We start from the raw sequence: 18,118 nt of genomic DNA, 5'->3' as shown, positions 1-18,118 counted from the left end.
TTTCATTTCAGATACAAATATTTAAAAGCTTTTATACAGTATATGAAGAATTTATTAAAAATTAATAGACATGAAAGTGAGCTGATATACCAGATATTATCTTGTAGACCTGGGAATTGAAAATATGACCCAGAACATGCCCTTCATTCATTTTATCATGCAGTTTGGGAGGTACAAAATCCCTAAAAGACTTCATGAGATATAAGAAATGCAGAGCTAAACATGAAACAGAAACATGAGCAAAGATAAACTGCCTTCAGCATGTTCCAAGCAAAAGGTCGACTTGAGCTAAAACTAATAGAGCACGTGAGTATTTTGTACTCAAGTAGAGTACAAAAATGTATTATAAGGAAAGAGCAATGGAGTTGAATATATCTGAATGGTTGAATATATCTGAAAATGTACAGTCATAAAAAAAGACTTGTACAGAAGCATTACACAAAAGAAATTCCCGTTTACCCAGATAAGTAGGGCACTGGAAGGAAAATTATAATCCTCCCATGTAAAGCTGAATATTTCTCTACCTTTTCCACTGAAGTTAGCTCTACATTTTTTTCAAGCTGATATTACAGAACATTTAGGACAGTGATGCTTCAGGCTCAATACTAATGCAAACAGATTTCACAATAAGGGTCTGCATCTCCAGAAGGTCATACAGAATCTGGAGTGTGTTGAGCATTACTTGTACTTCAGACGTGTTTCAGTTTTAAATCTCATATACAACTAATAGTATGAGAAACTTAGCAACTAATGATCTTTCTGTAACATTTTCATTTTAAAGACGCTAAAAACGGCAAAACAGATTTACAATGAATATTGTTCAGGATTTTTGTTTTACTTACATATCTTTGTGATCCATCATATTCACACCTCTCAATTTTTCCCAAGCTGCCATCTGAAAAGTAAAGTTTCTCCGCCCTATGATCAATGGTAAGTCCATTTGGTGTCAGAATATCTGTACTAATGATAACCTGTGCATTTTTGCCTGACAGAGTAGATCTCATGATACTTGGGAGCTGCTCATTCCAATTGGTCCAAAACATCAAGCTGTATTAAAATCAAAACAACAAACAAAAACATGAGATACATTTTATCATTTAATTCTCTATGAAATGAGCAACAAAAAAAAACCCACATGCCTTTACAGACAATTATAAATGGCATCTCTCAATGAAGAAAATGTAATAGCCCAACATCCTAGAAATTATAGCTGCTTCCTAGTTCATTAATTTGCATACATGTACACTTTATTTTTTCTGTTCACAGGCGTGTCAATTATGACCACTAGAGAGAGATACCCTAGAGAGAGATACAAACTGTGCAACGATATAAACTTAATTGTGGTAATGTGTATATTAGTAATTTCTAACAGTGAAATTAATCTGCAGCTTTTCCTGTATTAGAAATGTGATACAGACCAAAGGACTGGTAATGCAGAAGGTTGGTAATGGGAAATCAAATCACCTTAATATGCCTCACAGGAGGCTCAATTGGCCCCTTGTTACTGTTAAATAATGGTGGACAAAATGTTACGGAATGAGCTGTGGCTGACATTCATACACTAATCAGAACCTTCCCATTCTCTCACTGCAATTTCCATCAGTATTTACTTGATTTATTTATGATACCTAGATAAATAGTATTTTACAATAGAGCATAAACTCTTAACTTGCATGAACTGTACATGAAGTCACACAGGGAAATAACCTACTTGACTACAACATTGTACGTTCAACAGTCACATCTTGAAAATAGAGCTTCTAAGTCAGAAATGCAGCCTAGCCTCCCCAAAGGTGGAGAGTTAGCAGAAAAATCAGTTTGCCTTCCCTTTCTTCCAGAACTAACAGAGAAGATTAACTCAGATTTGTAAGGCACTTATTAGCAAGAGGCTGAAGTAAAAATATAAGCCCTTCTATTACCTTACAAGGAAACAGTCTGATTTGAGAGTGGCAGGAAGGATACTAAATAAGACTACTTTCCAGGATGTTGTTTACAAACACTGTAAGTGGAGATCTTGCTATATAATTTTATACAACACTGGGGCCTATCAATTTACCACACAAGAAACTCAAGATTCCTTTTAGTAAATGCTTAAATTAATTTTGTTTTTATTTAAGCAGTAAATACCATGTCTGACAAAAGAAATCAGTAAAATAGTTACTTGAGAGCTCACATTTACAGCTTTTTTTTTAACATTACATGAAAATGATTATTTCATCTGAAATGTAAGAAAAACATATAAGATGATGTATCTTAATTCTGCAATTGTTTTAAAGACATTAATACTCAGATTTGTCTTCTAAACAAAGAAATATGCTTAACCCTTGTAGGGTCCAGCAGTATTACTTGACTATGAAATAAAGAAGTGCTGCTGTATCCTTGACATTAGGCAAAAATTAGAATCTGATAAGAAAGACGTAACACATACTTTTGACATTCATCTAGAGCTAACACATGTGGATGATCATCTTCAGACATCGTTATTACTGCTTCCCAGTTGAATGCTCCTCGATGTCTCTGGTCAACAGAGTGTCTCATGATTGAGGATGTGGTTGAACTAGTCCAATAGAGAGCATCCCAAGCTCTGTGATAAGCAAGTCCCTCCACTGACCCAACATCTGGAAGACATGGTTACAGAGCAATTAAAACTCTTTTTAACAAGATGTCTGTTTTTCTTCAAAGTTGATCCTCCAGAATCACAGAGTTCAGCTATTTCAGCCCGTTGACTCTGCCAATTCTTTTCTTGTTTCACCTTTTTATTTTTATTGGAATCAAAGTCTTATTATTTTTTTATAAATTTAAACAACAAAAAAGAGAGTAAGATCACTATTAATATCCCTGTACTATATTTGTCAATTCTAATACTCATTAAAATAGTATTTTTACTACAGTGTCCCCAGATAATACATTAGAAATAATAAGCTTTTATTCAAGACAACAATAATTTAGTCAACTTCAAACATCATTTAAGCCATGTCTTGGGTATTTTCTCACTAATTACTTGTATTATGTAGCATTATCTTTCAATGTATTTTCTAACACAAATACATATTACATTAATAGGGATCAAAGTATTCAGTTGTTATTAACAGTATAGGCTTCTTTAAACACCTGAAAAAAACTGAAAAAAACACCCCAAACTCTGAAGGTCTCTGCATCAATACATCATTTTAATAAGCCATAACCCACACTCTTTCATTCTACATAAAAAATTGTGAGCCAGAAACCAAAGCAAATATTAATAAGCAGCTAAAGCATACACTTAGCATCCTGAAAAGATAAATTGTTTCTGATTCTAATATGTAAAAGTGACAGGCTGAGAAATAGGAGTAATTATTTCCTACCATTTTTTTAATTACTACAGAAATGTACGTTGATTTCTTCACTTATTATTCTGTTAGAAACAAATAATTTTAGACCAGAAGGTTCATGCAGCTTATTAATGAGCTACAGAAAGAAAAAAATCTAGAAATATAGTAAGGATTACATTGCCCTTGTTATTGTAATTTATATTCAGCTTGCTGGAATTTTACCATGAAATTCATATACACAAAACAGAAAGTCCCAAAATAAGTTTGATCACATTGAAAGTGCTAATACTAAATCAAAACTATGATGCAAATAAATCAAAATTATGAGACAAGTGATTATTTATCAGGTTTTTATATCTCCAAAGCATTTAGGTAACTTCTGACTACATTTTCATGACATATCTGTAAAGACAACTCAATGACTTGTCCTAAAGAAGAAAGAACACAAATAAGGAGATGACACTTCCTAAAGGGAGGTGAATATACATAGAAAGAATTTTCCTGCTTATAAAGGAGAATTTATGCAAAAACAAAGCAAAACAAAACAAACAAAACCCCCCAACCCAATCACTAATTAAATATAATACTCTCTGCTGCATACACATGGCAAGTGCACTTGCTTAGCTCCATCAAAAGTATAAATCCTGGAGTATTTGTATCGAGCACACTCTTTTATTTTCCAAGAAACTTTTAGCTTTGTCATATTACTTACTTATGGAGTTGAGAACTCCACCAATACAGACAAGACTCATTTAATACTGGTAGAAATCTCTAAGTAACGTGGTTTTAAAGTCAATGGTGTAAGACTTTGAGAGTAGGTTTTGGAGTGATCCAACATTTAGATAAATTCTTACAACAGAAAATACAACTAACTTTCTTCTTATTAGCTTGAGTATGAAGTACCACCAGTACACTTCTCAGGCAAATATTCAACATATTATCAGTGCTAACAGGTTTTTTTAGTTTATGTTTTTTCTAAGTTAAAATAAACTTTTTGTTCTAGAGATTAGTAAAGAATCACAAAATTCATATAAGCCCTTTTATCAGTGATAAAATAGGCGCCAAGGGAGGATAGAAACGGTCCCAGAATGACCCTCTAGCCACTTGCAAGTGGTTCCTTAAAAGCAAAATCTTCAAGCAACTTCATATTGCCAATACAGGACATTGGGGAAGATTCCAAAGCAACTGCATTCTACTGTTGTATCATTACCAGTTTGCACTGATATTTTATATTTTCTTATTTCACACCTCCTTATGAAATACTGTAAAGCACTCTTTTTTAAATTAATTTGTCATTACCTATTCAGTTACTTTAAAAAATATCAGAAATATGGACTCATCCTCTCTGGTGCTATAACTGGGGGATTCCGTCCCAAAGTCTACTGACAGGATAAAACTTAGTAATTTGTCTACTCTCAGCTTCATATTTTCACAGTATCATATAATATTCTGAATTAGTAAAGCATAAAGAAACTGGAAATGAAAAGAAACACATTTGTTTCACTGACACATTGAATTAAAACACTGATGGCATTAGATGCCTACAGCACTGATTAAATTTATTCTAGCCATGAAGAAACAGTTTATGATTTTCACAAGAATAGCATACTTAAATGAAAGGAACATTAATACAATATGATATTAATATACAAATACTCACATTATTCACCTGCCACTGACATTCTGAATTAAAGCAGTAATGGGGTGTATAACTGATTAAATATCTACACAAGAGAATGCAACAGCTTATGATTTACAAAGGCAATGGTACAGTGATCACATCATTACGTTGCCAAACGCTATCTATCACTTTTACTGAACTTAACGAAGATGGATTGCATCCCACAGATGAGATGCAGCCTATAAATATTGTCATGCTGATCTTCATCTGACTTTCCCAGGGAATAGACAAGCAACAAATCAATAACTGAAGAACTCGGATTAGAGCTCCCTCATTACTGCAAACAGAAAATAAAAACCCTACAGAACATGAAAGTTTAAATTATCAAATAGCTGTAGCCACTGAGTTTTGGTAATATATAGACTATTTCTGTTTCCTACATTTTTATCTCCTCTTCCATCAGAACTATTCCAGTTGCACCAGTTAAATTACAATTTTTCTTTAATTTTTTTTCCAACTTCTTTTCTTTAGCAAAGTTGTAAAGCAAGAAAAACTGTCAACATTAAATTTTTTTTTAATACTGAAAAGCCATCAAAGTAATATATTGAGCATAAACAGCACTTCGATATAAGAATTTTGAAGACTTTGATGTTCAGTAATTAACATTAGACACCTGTTTGAGCTTTATTCATTTTCTGCATTGGTTTTCACAGTTTACCTTTCAGGATACAGCCTGCAATTATTATACAAGACCAGTCACAAGAGATGATATTGCTTTCTGTCAATCTGTTTTTGTAAGATTATGGTGATAGATAACAGGTGGTCACCATTACATCTGAGATGAAAAGAATTCCTCGCAAGCAATAAAGCACCGGAAGAAAAGGGTTTATGTCTACAAATCTGCCTGCACAATTGGAACTTTAAATCACCATTCATCTTTCTGCTTTGCTCCACAAGTACTATAAAGCAGGAAGCCACTTGCCAAACAAAAATTTCAAGACAATAACAAGTTGTAATTAAAAGGAAAAAATTGTCTCAAAAATTAGGAAATTTAATTTTTTAATTGCTTCTGTCAGTCACATATAAAAAAAAAAGCCACCATATATTCTACCATAACAGAAATCTTAAATATCAAGTATGGCATAAACAACTCTGAACTGCAATAACCATTTATTTTGCTGTCCTATTTAGACTATTATTATTTCAGAGCACATGTAAAGTTTGCTAAAGTGGGCAGATATTTGCATAATTTTTCTTCCTCTTCAAAATATAAACCCATTCTGTGCACTATTATGAATTAAATATCATTGTTGTAGTCTATGGGGCTGAGTCTAGTTGGAGGCCTGTAACTAGTGGAGTGCCTCAAGGGTCAGTACTGGGACCGGTATTATTTAATATATTCATCAATGATTTAGATGAGGGAATTGAGTGTACTATCAGCAAGTTTGCTGATGACACTAAGCTGGGAGGAGTGGCTGACACACCAGAAGGCTGTGCTGCCATCCAGCGAGACCTGGACACTGGAGAGTTGGGCAGGGAATAACGGGATGAAATATAACAAGGGAAAGTGTAGAGTCCTGCATCTGGGCAGGAACAACCCCAGGTTCCAGTATAGGTTGGGGAACGACCTGCTAGAGAGCAGTGTAAGAGGGACCTGGGGGTCCTAGTGGAAGCCAACACTGTGCCCTTGTGGCTAAGAAGGCCAATTCCTGGGATGTATTAGAAGGGCAGTGGTTAGTAGGTCTCCTCCTTCCCCTCTACTCTGCCCTGGTGAGACCCCATCTGGAATATTGTGTCCAGTTCTGGGCCCCTCAGTTCAAGACAGGGAGCTGCTGGAGAGAGTCCAGCGCAGGGCAACCAAGATGATTAAGGGAGTGGAGCATCTCCCTTATGAGGAAAGACTGAGGGAGCTGGGTCTTTATAGTTTAGAGAAGAGGAGACTGAGGGGTGACCTTATAAGTGTCTATAAATATATAAAGGGGGAGTGTCACGAGGATGGAGCCAGGCTCTACTCAGTGGCAAACAATGATAGGACAAGGGGTAATGGGTATAAGCTGGAACACAAGAGGTTCCACTTAAACTTGAGAAGGAACTTCTTCTCAGTGAGGGTGACGGAACACTGGAACAGGCTGCCCAGGGAGGTTGTGGAGTCTCCTTCCCTGGAGACATTCAAAGCCCGCCTGGACACATTCCTGTGTAACGTTATCTAGGTGTTCCTGCTCTGGCAGGGGGATTGGACTAGATGATCTTTTGAGGTCCCTTCCAATCTCCAGCATACTGTGATACTGTGATACTGTGATTAATAAGATAGTATAAAAAAAACCTTTGCGTTCTTCAAGGCAAAAACTGACTTAACTTCAAGATATTGTGAACATCTCATGTATGTAATCTTATTATTCCTTCAAACTTTCTTTAGCTGCCGCCTCTGGAAAGAATAAACATTTGTTGGGAATAGTCTAAAGAGAAGTAAAATAATTTTAGAAAAGCATAAGTTCTAAAATATGTTTTTGGAATCCAGAAAAAAATAGCCCTTTTTTTCTTAGAAAGTATCTCACATCTCACAAAATGTTTGGTGTCTTCCTAATGACAATTAAAAAATCAGTCTGCATGCAAATAAAAATGAAAATACAAATACTGAATAATTGCTTAAGAAATATTTCTAACACATTCAGAAAATACCAGGCAAAGAGCTCTCTGGCTTTATAACACTACTTTAGTCTATGCCAATGAAGATACATAAAATACTGTACATAATTTCTGTATTTGTGAAACAAGAACAGTGTTGAAGACAGGCAGATGCCTAAGTAACAGGATATTTATAGTCCAACAGTGAACTTATGAAGGTCTAACAAAACACCTGATGAACTGTATTATATCACAGAATGGTTTGGCTTGGAAGGGACCTTATAGGAAAGGCTAATTTGCAGTTCTCTCCAAATACAAAAGCTTGAGTTCATATCATAGAATGGTTTGGGTTGGAAGGGAGCGTAAAGACCATCTAGTTCCAACCCCTCTGCCCCCTTCCACTAGACCAGACTGCTCAAAGTCCCATCCACCTGAACACTTCCAGGGATGGGGCATCCATAGCTTCTCCAGGCAACCTGTTCCAGTGTCTCACCACCCTCAAGGGAAATAACTTCTTCCCAAATTGGAATCTAAATCTTCCTTCTTCCAGTTTTAAAGACATTACCCCTTGTACTATCACCACTTGCTCTTAGCACGAAAAAGAGTATAAACCTAACCTGCAGTTGATGACTTTAATCATACTTAGATGAACTAACCAACCAAGTGAATAGTATGGAATAGATGGATAGTATTTCTATGCAATGAAGTGCATTAGATATTGACTCAACATACCTGTGCTACAAGACTTGTGATGCCCAGTTTTGAGCTAGACAAGGTAGGTCTGCACTTCTGGGCAAATCTGGATCGTTGAAAGCAGGTGATCTATCACTGCTCTGTGAATACCTGCATGCTCACTACTTTGGGGTTAGAATTTAGGGAGTCCTGGTGATGCAAATAGGACAGAGGTACCAGAAAGAAAAGTTGATCCTGAAAGGATCAATCAGCAGATCATTCAGTGTTTCTAGAAAACGTCATTTTTTATTTCGTTTTTGAGACTCACAGAAATACGTTAGTTGCTCTTATAACTTCTCAGATGTTCAGATAGAGACCTGCACAAGGTGTACACCAAGAAATTGATAGCAGCATTTTGATTTTAGACTACCTGAATTATTTTTTTTGTCCCCTACCAGCACTGGTGGTTTTTCTACATTTTGCTATACAGTTTAACTTACTTCTGGCTAAAACAGATGAGCTCAGAAACTCATGAGAGAAAAGAAAATATGCCACTACTTTTTTTGTCATATTTACCTGAACGTACTCTTTAAAATATGGAAAATAGTGACTTTGAAAACAGTAAGCTTGTTGCAGATCTATGCCTATTTAAGCATAAATGCTGGGTTTCTTTTCAGCTCCCAAGTAACAGCGTTTAAAAAACACATTAGTTAAGCCACAGTAGATAGAATCATCTTAATTTGCCTTGATAATCAGCTTTTAAGAATCAAGCTGTGTTTCTGTTGCTAAATATAATTACGTATTTAAGCCTATTGTCTTCATTCTTGTGGACTATAATATGTTCCTTCAAAGAATGATTTGTCCCTTTTTATCACGGGGGAAAAAGTAACCAACAGCTTTTTATGTGGAAATCTTTACCTACCTCAAATTGCTTTTTTTCGCAACAAAGGATATAACCCTTCTGTGGCTGTTGCCTGACAGCTTGTTGAAGAAAACCACAGAAATGTAAACTTGCAATATACTGTCCTCTGTTACCTTAAATAGAACTTACTCTTTGATTACATTTAGGGTCAGTGTGGAATAATGTGGCAAAAGAATAATGATATATCATATACTTCAGGAAATATAGGGAACTCAACAACTTAGAAAAAGAATAGTATTTTGCACAAATGTAATCTGTAACCTTTTCACTATAGTTCAGAGTATCACCAGTTAACAAGAGTTATAATACCATAACTTCAATACAGTTAAAATATGCATTCACAAGAGGCTCTAAAAGCAGAAAGCATTTTAGAATGAATAGCTAACACACAGAGATGGAAGCGTTTTATTAGATTTTTTAAAATATCAACAATTGTCGTGGAAGATTTTTTTCTAATTACAGGAGCCTACTACATGTAGACTCAAAAAGAGTCTAACCCTAACCCTTACCACCTTTAAGATATTACCATTTGAATGACTACCCTGACTACCCTAAGACGAATAAGCTTTCTAATGAATACATATAATCACACGTTTTTCCGTTACTGTTGAAGTACAGTCAAACACTACAGAGATATTACAAGCATTAATGGCAGACTTGCCTAATAAACTAATAAGATTTGCTGAAGCACATTATTCTTCAGAATAATAATAATAAAAAAAGTAAAATATATTAAGTCAAGAGATACTCCTCTGTATAGCTTTGAGAATTCACCAAATATAGTTTAGCATTTAATACAACTAAGTCACGGCTGCTGATGTGAAAGTTTTCATCCACAAATACATCAGTAAAAATTTAGGGGCAACATGTAAAGTTGAAGCTGTCACAAACAGTATTTATTCTTCATGAACAAACTTAAGTTTAGTAGGGAAAAGCACCTTTCCTTAATATTGATGTTGGGAATGCTCAGGAAATACTGAATGGAAATATCCATGTAAGCCAGCTCTCGTCAGGAGCGCATTTCAGAGTTTCAAACCCAGGAACAGCTAAACAAAGCATGAAATATTCTAGAAATATGTATTTCTGCACAACGACTCCTTAATAAAGTTAGCAAACTTTATCCATATATAGCAACAGCTCATAAATTTTATCCTTTAATCATAATATGCACCCACATCGAGAAAAAATATAGTGACAAACTAGACACTTTTCACTAACAAAGCTGCACTTGTAATAAATTTTGGGTTTTACTACTTAAATGTCCTAGGACTTAACCATAGCCTTTCACTTTCCCTCCTTTGACAAGTGAAAAATCACTGGGCCTATATTCCTATACATAGATTTATAATGAATCCAATTCATTTATGAAATGAAAAGCAGCAATATTAAAGTATTTATTTTTAACAGACTAAAAATTTCTTTCTTGGAGAAGAAAGCTCGAAAACTTGAAAGGGTTTCATACAGTGTACCAAATTTAATGCTCTCTAAGAGAAATGGGAACATAAATGCCTTTTTGACAGTAAAATTGGACCCATTTAGTTAGAGAGAATAGTAGCACACATTGGAACACCTTTAAAAGATTCAGACTTACAATACATCACAGGATGTGACATTTGAAGTTAGCAGTAAAAAGGTTTTTACCTTCTATAGACACGAGTGCCTAAGGTTCAAAACAGAAGGGGCATTTTCTCATGCAACACCTCCTTACACTGGCAGAATGTCAGTGCCATTATTTACAGATAGAGAAAAAAACTCAGCTCATTGAAACTCTCTCATCTTAATACTGTTTCCTCCCTCTCATTTGCATTCATTTGCCTTTCCTACCCTTTTTTTTCTCATTTCTTTAGTTTCTAACTCCCTCATTGGTCTTCTGTCTAAGGTTGTGCCGCTACATTAAACTTACTTCAATGCTACACTGTTTTCTCTGCAGATGCACTGTGGCAGGCTTTGGCTAATGAATAGATTACCTCAAATTTTTACCTATGATAAAAGAAAGAAAAGAAAAAAAATAAAGGAGACTGCACTATTAGCTTAGAAACTGAGGCTTAGTTAAAAAAATAATTAAAATAATCTGCCTTGTATAAACATCAGTTTTGACACAACTTCGGACAATAAAAAGTCTCCAGAAATGAAATGCTATGAGGCAACATCTTGTTACCCACTGCAAATTATCTATCCACTAGCACGTCATCCACTGTCTAAAGCTACTCTTAATTTACATTTGTACTGGGATCGGAGGTAGATCACAAAGATGGTTTATCACAGAGATGGCTTAAGATGGTCTTTTCTCCATTCTCAGCCAATAGAAATTTTAGACTATTTCAGAGCTGCTGTTACACAATGTCATGTTCACCAGGGAAGGAAGAATGAAAGCAATACTTCTCTGGCACTCTGCTTCTAGTCAGGCACAGAAGGAAGGATACCAAAGTAAAGAAGAGAAGTTTGTCAAGGGATTTGCAAATTGGGCCTCAATCTTGGGTACTGGAAAAGAAAAAATGTATACTTTTATCCCATCAAATGTACTGCATTTTTTAGTTTAAAGGGTAAAGCCACAGTGGCAAACATGCTATGTGTAACATGAAACAAGTTTAGCATGCTGGTCTTCATGACAGTATTTTAATGAAGGCTCCCATTAGTTCTTTGCTCCATCAAAATCACAATGAATCTACTATTTGAACAACATCTCTTTCACAGACTTTCTCTGAGTCAATTTGAAACCTCTAATCCCAGGTGGAAGAAATCTCTGCTCAGATCGTCACAACATTAAAAACAAATATAACTTGTCATTTATCAGTTGACATAACAAGTAACACTCAGTGGGAGATGCAATATGAGAGGGTATAAGCATATAATACCAAAAAAATCTCATATATCAAATAGAGCCTCGCTTCTGTTAAAACATTTTCATTTTCAGGTGTTTCAATCTCCTTAAAAATTACTTACAGAGGGAAGATACATCTATTTAGAACTATACAGCTTTTTAAAGTACATGACGTGTGTATCACAGTGCCTTTGAAATGACTTCAAGTTTAAATATTACACAAACTGGTTCAGAAGTCTGAAATAAGTGTTGGTCTGGCTAAAAGTGACTAAACAACAGAGGAAAGAAGAGCAAAATTCTCCCCGGACTCACTTTCAGAGAAGAATAGACCCTAATGTTCCAAATGAAACTGATAAACTGTAGCAATTTTGAAGAAGTCGGATTTCAAAATAGCTCCTTACATAACTCTGTGCCTTTAACTGCTACTGATTTCTGTTTTTTCTTTCTATACACTGATCCATTATCTCTCTTTAGCCTAGGTTTTCAGTAACAAACTCTCCCAGAAAGACTGGGAACAGTTAGATGGTCTAGTCCTGGTAGGGCTGCACAGAAATTATAAAGCTTATTCAGAGATGGCCACCCCAAGATATTGATTGAAGTTCAGTGTCACTTCCATGTAAATCTGTTACCTTGTGTACCTCTTTTTGTATTTAATGCCTTCTTTCAATTTTCAACAAAACCTACAGTCCAGTGGGGGCTACAATTAAATGTAAAACAAGTTCCAAAGTACACGCAATCTTCCCAGATCTCCTTTAGACTACCAAATAAATTAGGATTTGATTTGTTGAGGCAATGGTTCTCACTATCAAAAGTTCCAGAAAGCTTATGTGAAATGAAAAAAAAAACAACCTAAAACCCAACCCCTTTTAGCAGTTTAAATCCCGTATGATTCCTAAAACTGGAAAAACAAAGGATGTGTACGTATATATATATATATATACATATGTATTATATAATGAATTTTCCAACTATAATCCCTGTGACTGTGCTCTATTTTACAACGGGCTGCCACTGACAATGAAAAATAGAAATATCATGAAGGCTCTTGCACATTTTGCCTTAGCTTCATGAAGCTTTTGCAACACAACAGGACACAACAGCACACATACAGCTAGCTTAGGTTACAGGTTAGAAGCAGAAGCTGCCTAGTCTGTGTAAAGTGCATTTGTATAGATGCAAAACGAAATAGCAGAAGGTTACAAAGAAATTAGTGAGTGTGGACTCCACTGTAAGTACCTCATTCCTACATTCTAGTACTCCTCAAAGCATGTACTTAAAGCAAGAAAGGTGATAAAATGTAACCTCTCACACTCTTTTTGGAAGAAAAGACTGAGACTAAAAGACTGTGACTATACATGGTAGTCATGTCACAACATATTTAAATAGGTTGCTCCATCAGTAAGTTAATTTTAAAAATGTCTACAGACTGGATTAAGCTGTACATGATGCTACAGTAATGAAATGATAAGTGATACTGAATTCACCTCCCAAAAAGCTATCTGTGGAAAATCAAGCAAGAACAAGGTTTTTTTTTTTTAAATTGGCAATCACAAAAGATTAACCCTATAAAGTTACTTATAAGAAAGAAGACCCTACTGACTAAACGAAATAATGCTCATTTTAAGAGCAGAGTTCAGAGACAAAAAAAGAATCCACTCCAAAAACCTACTCTGCACAAAAAACTAAATGTGTTAGGGTATGGCATACTAGGCACACGCTACATGCTGTTGTTATTTTTAATTCCTGCTCAAGAAAGAACTCCACCAGGTACTGGGTTCTCCCTGAGTTTGAATCTGATTTCAGTGAACTGGAACAAGTTAGATAAAGTTGTTGATGTGCTGTAAATCTACTTTCCCTAAGCTGAAAATGTGCTAGCTAATAGGTTGTTTATGAGTTGGAAATCTGTTCAGTGAGGTGAAAATTTGTCAGATAATGGGTTGTTTATGAATTCTAAATCAATATTCAGTGAGTCGGAACTATGTTGGATAATAGCTTGTGTATGGGTTGTAAATCTGTTTTCAGCGAACTGGAAACATGTTAGATAATGGGTTGTTTCTTAGTAGTAAATCTGTTCCTAGTGAGCTAAAAACATGCTAGATAATGGTTTGCTTGTGAGTTGTAAATCTGTTTTTAGTGTACTGGAAACGTGTTTAACAAAGGGCTCTATATATCTTAACTGTTTTTAGAGTGCAGAAAAGCTCACAAATGTGTTAGACTTGAGTGGGATATATCTGATCTCAGTGAGTTCAGCTGATGGATTTTTATGTGCAGATCTACATTCAGAGACGTAAAAATCTGGGATAACAATATTTTGTATACAATGTGCTCTATTTTCTCTGAGTCAAATAATAAGTAAAGGTTTGCATGATTTCTAGACTTCAATTTAATGAGGTAGGAAGTGAGTGTAAAATTGTTAGAACCACACTAAATATTTGCAATGTGGTTTTGAATCTCTTCCTAATAAAGTAAAACTTTATACAGATGCATACTAATAAGTTTGAGAAAAAAAGCAAAATGAACATTGAAGATGTTATTTTTTAATCTCTCAGCTGGATTTCATTTAGTTTCTATATAACACATATAGTTAAGATGGAAATCAGAAAATTGTATGTCTTCTGATGAATGGAATCACTGGTGTTAACCAGTCTTATCACTGCTTTTTCCTTTAGGTATCACTGTTGGTCAAATACTTCCACTATAACAAGGAGTCTCAAACTGCCTCCTGTTTACAGTGAGAAAAAATCATGTGCAGACTGTGGAAAGGAACGATATGTAGTACAAAAAATACCAGTTTAAAATTAATGACTCAACATAAAGAAAAGGGATTTAAAACACATGAAGGAGAACAATAAGCTAACATATACTGGGATGTGTTATCCCTTGCAATTTACAGTGAAAAACAACTGAACCATTTATAGAAAACAAAGAACATAGTTCACAAATACATCCCAAGAATCTATACAATAAGTTTTTTGCAAGGATACAAAATTTCATCTGACATTCAATTATTCAGAGTGCTGGGTCTGCTAATGAAAAATGAAATCAGGCATATTAAGATTACAAGTAGAAACAACTTCCTAACAATTTCTTAAAACTGTAATTATCAGCTATGCATTATGGGATGTCTTCAGCTCTTGTACAACCACCTATTATACAGTAATGAGGAACACTTTATTGTTCTTTTAAGAAACAATTTGTATCTGCATTGGTTCTTCTCCAGTACCTTATTTCTTCTCTTTGCCTACTTCCAATGGCTTTTCATGTAAAACTTTCAATCTCTTCCTATTACACAAGGATTAAGAATAATAGTTGTATGTTAGCACTGCCCATTTTGTGAGCTGTTAGTGTCTTTTGCACAGCTAACCACAAGTCTGAATTCCTAGGTTTTGATGCTTCCCTGAGAGTAATGAGAACATTTTGACAACATTGTTTCATTTTACCATATCTTAATAGAGAGAACATTAATGCCTCTAAAATATGCACAAAAAATCAAAAAAAAAAGGATCTTTTATCATATCTGAAAAATGCTTTTCTGTTCATTACTGTCAACAGTTTTTCATGACCATGAATACCTTCCCCGAACCACAGTGCTGAGCTACATAATGATACAATTATCCAACATCAGTGAGAGAATATTTTGTCAGTTTGCAGCTGTTTAACTTCTTTTCTAAAAATATTTCATTAACATACAACAGCAAAGGGTGGTATGTTCCACATCAAATGTACTTCCACTATTCCTAATCACTTTGTTTAGCCTTGTTATTATACTGTTTGACCCAAATAAATAGCTAAATGTAGCAATGCCATAGGCAATATATGACATCAGAAATTCAGATGAGAACCATCTGAAAAAGCAAAATCTAGACAACACTTCAATTTTGGAAAACAGTTACTGAAATTAACTGCAGCATCCAAAAAACCCACACAGCAGTCAAAAATTACGTGGAAAAGAAGAAACACGGTAAATACATGCATTGGATAACTGACTAGATGTATTAGGTTTACTGCATGTTTTACAACAATTAAATTGGGACAGAAATAAGAGACAACAGAAGGTTTTAGAACTTGGATATCTGTAGCACAGATTTTTGGATGTTTAGCATTAAGGATACATTTCTTACACATTCACATTCAGATTTTTTCTTGAATTCTAATTTTATGAAGATTAATCATGATAACTATTACTTGCACTTTGTATTAAAGTTACGTTAGACTTTGTTGACAAAGATTTCAGTGCCAGATCCTCTGAAGATTTTACTGAGGCCTCAGCTGCAACATCTTTTGTGTCTTGTCCTCAAGACTTGGGTGATGATACTGCTGGCAGTTCCTTGAGAGCAATGTATCTAGCTTCATGTATTCAAAGGCTAAAAAACTGTCAAGTTTCATACAACTCCTCCTACTAGTCTGGTGAATTAATACATAGTAAATATGCAAAACTACTGAGTAAGCCTCTACTGAAGACTTTGCCTCTAATTATCAATGCGCACAAGTGACTTTTCTTGGTCTCACTATGAGAAGGGTGAGTCAACTGGACAAGGTCCTAATATTTTATACCAAGGAATGGTTATGTCAGCAGAGGTATCTTACAGTACTTCATCCCCGCTAACTAGAAAAATAAACAGCCAATAAGTTCATTGAGTAAGGGGAGTTCTTCATAGCCAAGCATTGCAGATTGAAGTTTTGTTTCAACAGGAAAGCACCTTAAAAATCACAGGAATATAAATTAAACACTGTCATTACCACATCTGTTTTTCAGTAATAGGCATCACGCATCACAAAATTATTACAAAATAAATTGTTCTGAAGTTGTAATTTTAATAATAAGGTTTAAATGTATCTTATAAAACACAATAATTGTGTTAGATACTTGAGTAAGGTAAAATTTTATTGACTTTTTTATTCTACAAAATCAACAGATTATCAGCACTAATAAAGTTTCGTGGAATCACAGAATCATAGAATAGTTAGGGTTGGAAAGGACCTTAAGAGCATCCAGTTCCAACCAACCTCACCAAACCATGTCACCCAAGGCTCTGTCCAACCTGGCCTTGAACACCGCCAGCGATGGAGCATTCACAACCTCCCTGAGCAACCTATTCCAGTGCCTCACCACCCTTACAGGAAAGAATTTCTTCCTTATATCCAATCTAAACTTCCCCTGTTTAAGTTTTAACCTGTTACCCCTTGTCCTATCACTACAGTCCCTAATGAATAGTCCATCCCCAGCATCCTTATAGGCCCCCTTCAGATACTGGAAGGCTGCTATGAGGTCTCCACACAGTCTTCTCTTCTCCAGGCTGAACAGCCCCAACTTTCTCAGCCTATCTTCATACATGAGGCAAACTGAAAGAGAGTTTATTGAAATAAAATATATATTTGGGTAAATATTTTCTTTACTTACTTTCAATAAGCACTTTTCTGCCAGTCCAGTTGTCTTTAATGACTTGTATATTTCCAAAGTGTGCATCACTGAAGAATATGCGATTTGTACCTCTTCCTTTCAGACGGTAGTCAAAAGCAAGAGCTATCACATTTTTGAAGTACTCTGGGTTTTCATATGGCCTCACTGGTGAATTTAAGTTGTTTTCATCTGAAATATGTATACTTTTTAATATTGTCCTTCCTGAGTACAACAGGTACCCTTCATGTCTAAGGCAAGTAATTCCATCTTCTGCAAGATAGCCATGTGCACAAGCACATGTTCTCCGTGCATTTCCCCGATAAAGGCAAAGTTGATGACATCCACCATTATTCTTGGAACAAATATTAGTACCTGTAAATCAAAATAAAATTAAAAGAAAAATCTTTTATAATATTACACTTAGCTAACTTGAACCAAACCTAATTTTGTATATTCTGAGAATTCTTCTCATAAAATCATTCATATTAAAAATTCAGAAGTAAAACGACATAAATAGTAAATAATGTAAAATAGTAAAGAATGTAACTTTAACCACAATGTAAAGACAATTTTAAATACAATTAATGTCCTTTCCAATTCATAAGAATATGCATTTATGAGTAGAAAATAATAAAATGGGTTAATCCATAATAATGATTTAAGGTTTAGAGACCATTTCAAGTGCTTTGAAAGATTTTATTTTTTTTTTTTAAACACCTGTTACTGGCAAAATATCAAATTTAAA

At 34.8% G+C, this 18,118-nt stretch overlaps 1 protein-coding gene across 1 annotated transcript in view; it reads right to left on the bottom strand.

Moving 5' to 3' along the window:
* The window catches only part of LOC134156941 (low-density lipoprotein receptor-related protein 1B), a gene marked incomplete at its 5' end in the record, with an annotated part of 264,744 nt that overhangs the window by 159,487 nt on the left and 87,139 nt on the right, over window positions 1–18,118 (bottom strand). Inside the window, 3 exons of the mRNA XM_062605389.1 lie at window positions 843–1,047; window positions 2,429–2,618; window positions 17,374–17,745. Of these exons, the coding sequence (XP_062461373.1) occupies window positions 843–1,047; window positions 2,429–2,618; window positions 17,374–17,745 (767 nt within the window). The remainder of the gene's footprint in view (window positions 1–842; window positions 1,048–2,428; window positions 2,619–17,373; window positions 17,746–18,118) is intronic.

The sequence above is a fragment of the Pezoporus occidentalis genome, unplaced genomic scaffold (genome assembly GCF_034315485.1).
Source record: "Pezoporus occidentalis ecotype Australia unplaced genomic scaffold, CSIRO_AGI_Poc_V1 ctg12, whole genome shotgun sequence".
Lineage (NCBI taxonomy): Eukaryota > Metazoa > Chordata > Aves > Psittaciformes > Psittacidae > Pezoporus > Pezoporus occidentalis.
The sequence above is the reverse complement of the archived record's forward strand: the minus strand, read 5'-3'. Positions and strand labels throughout refer to the sequence as shown.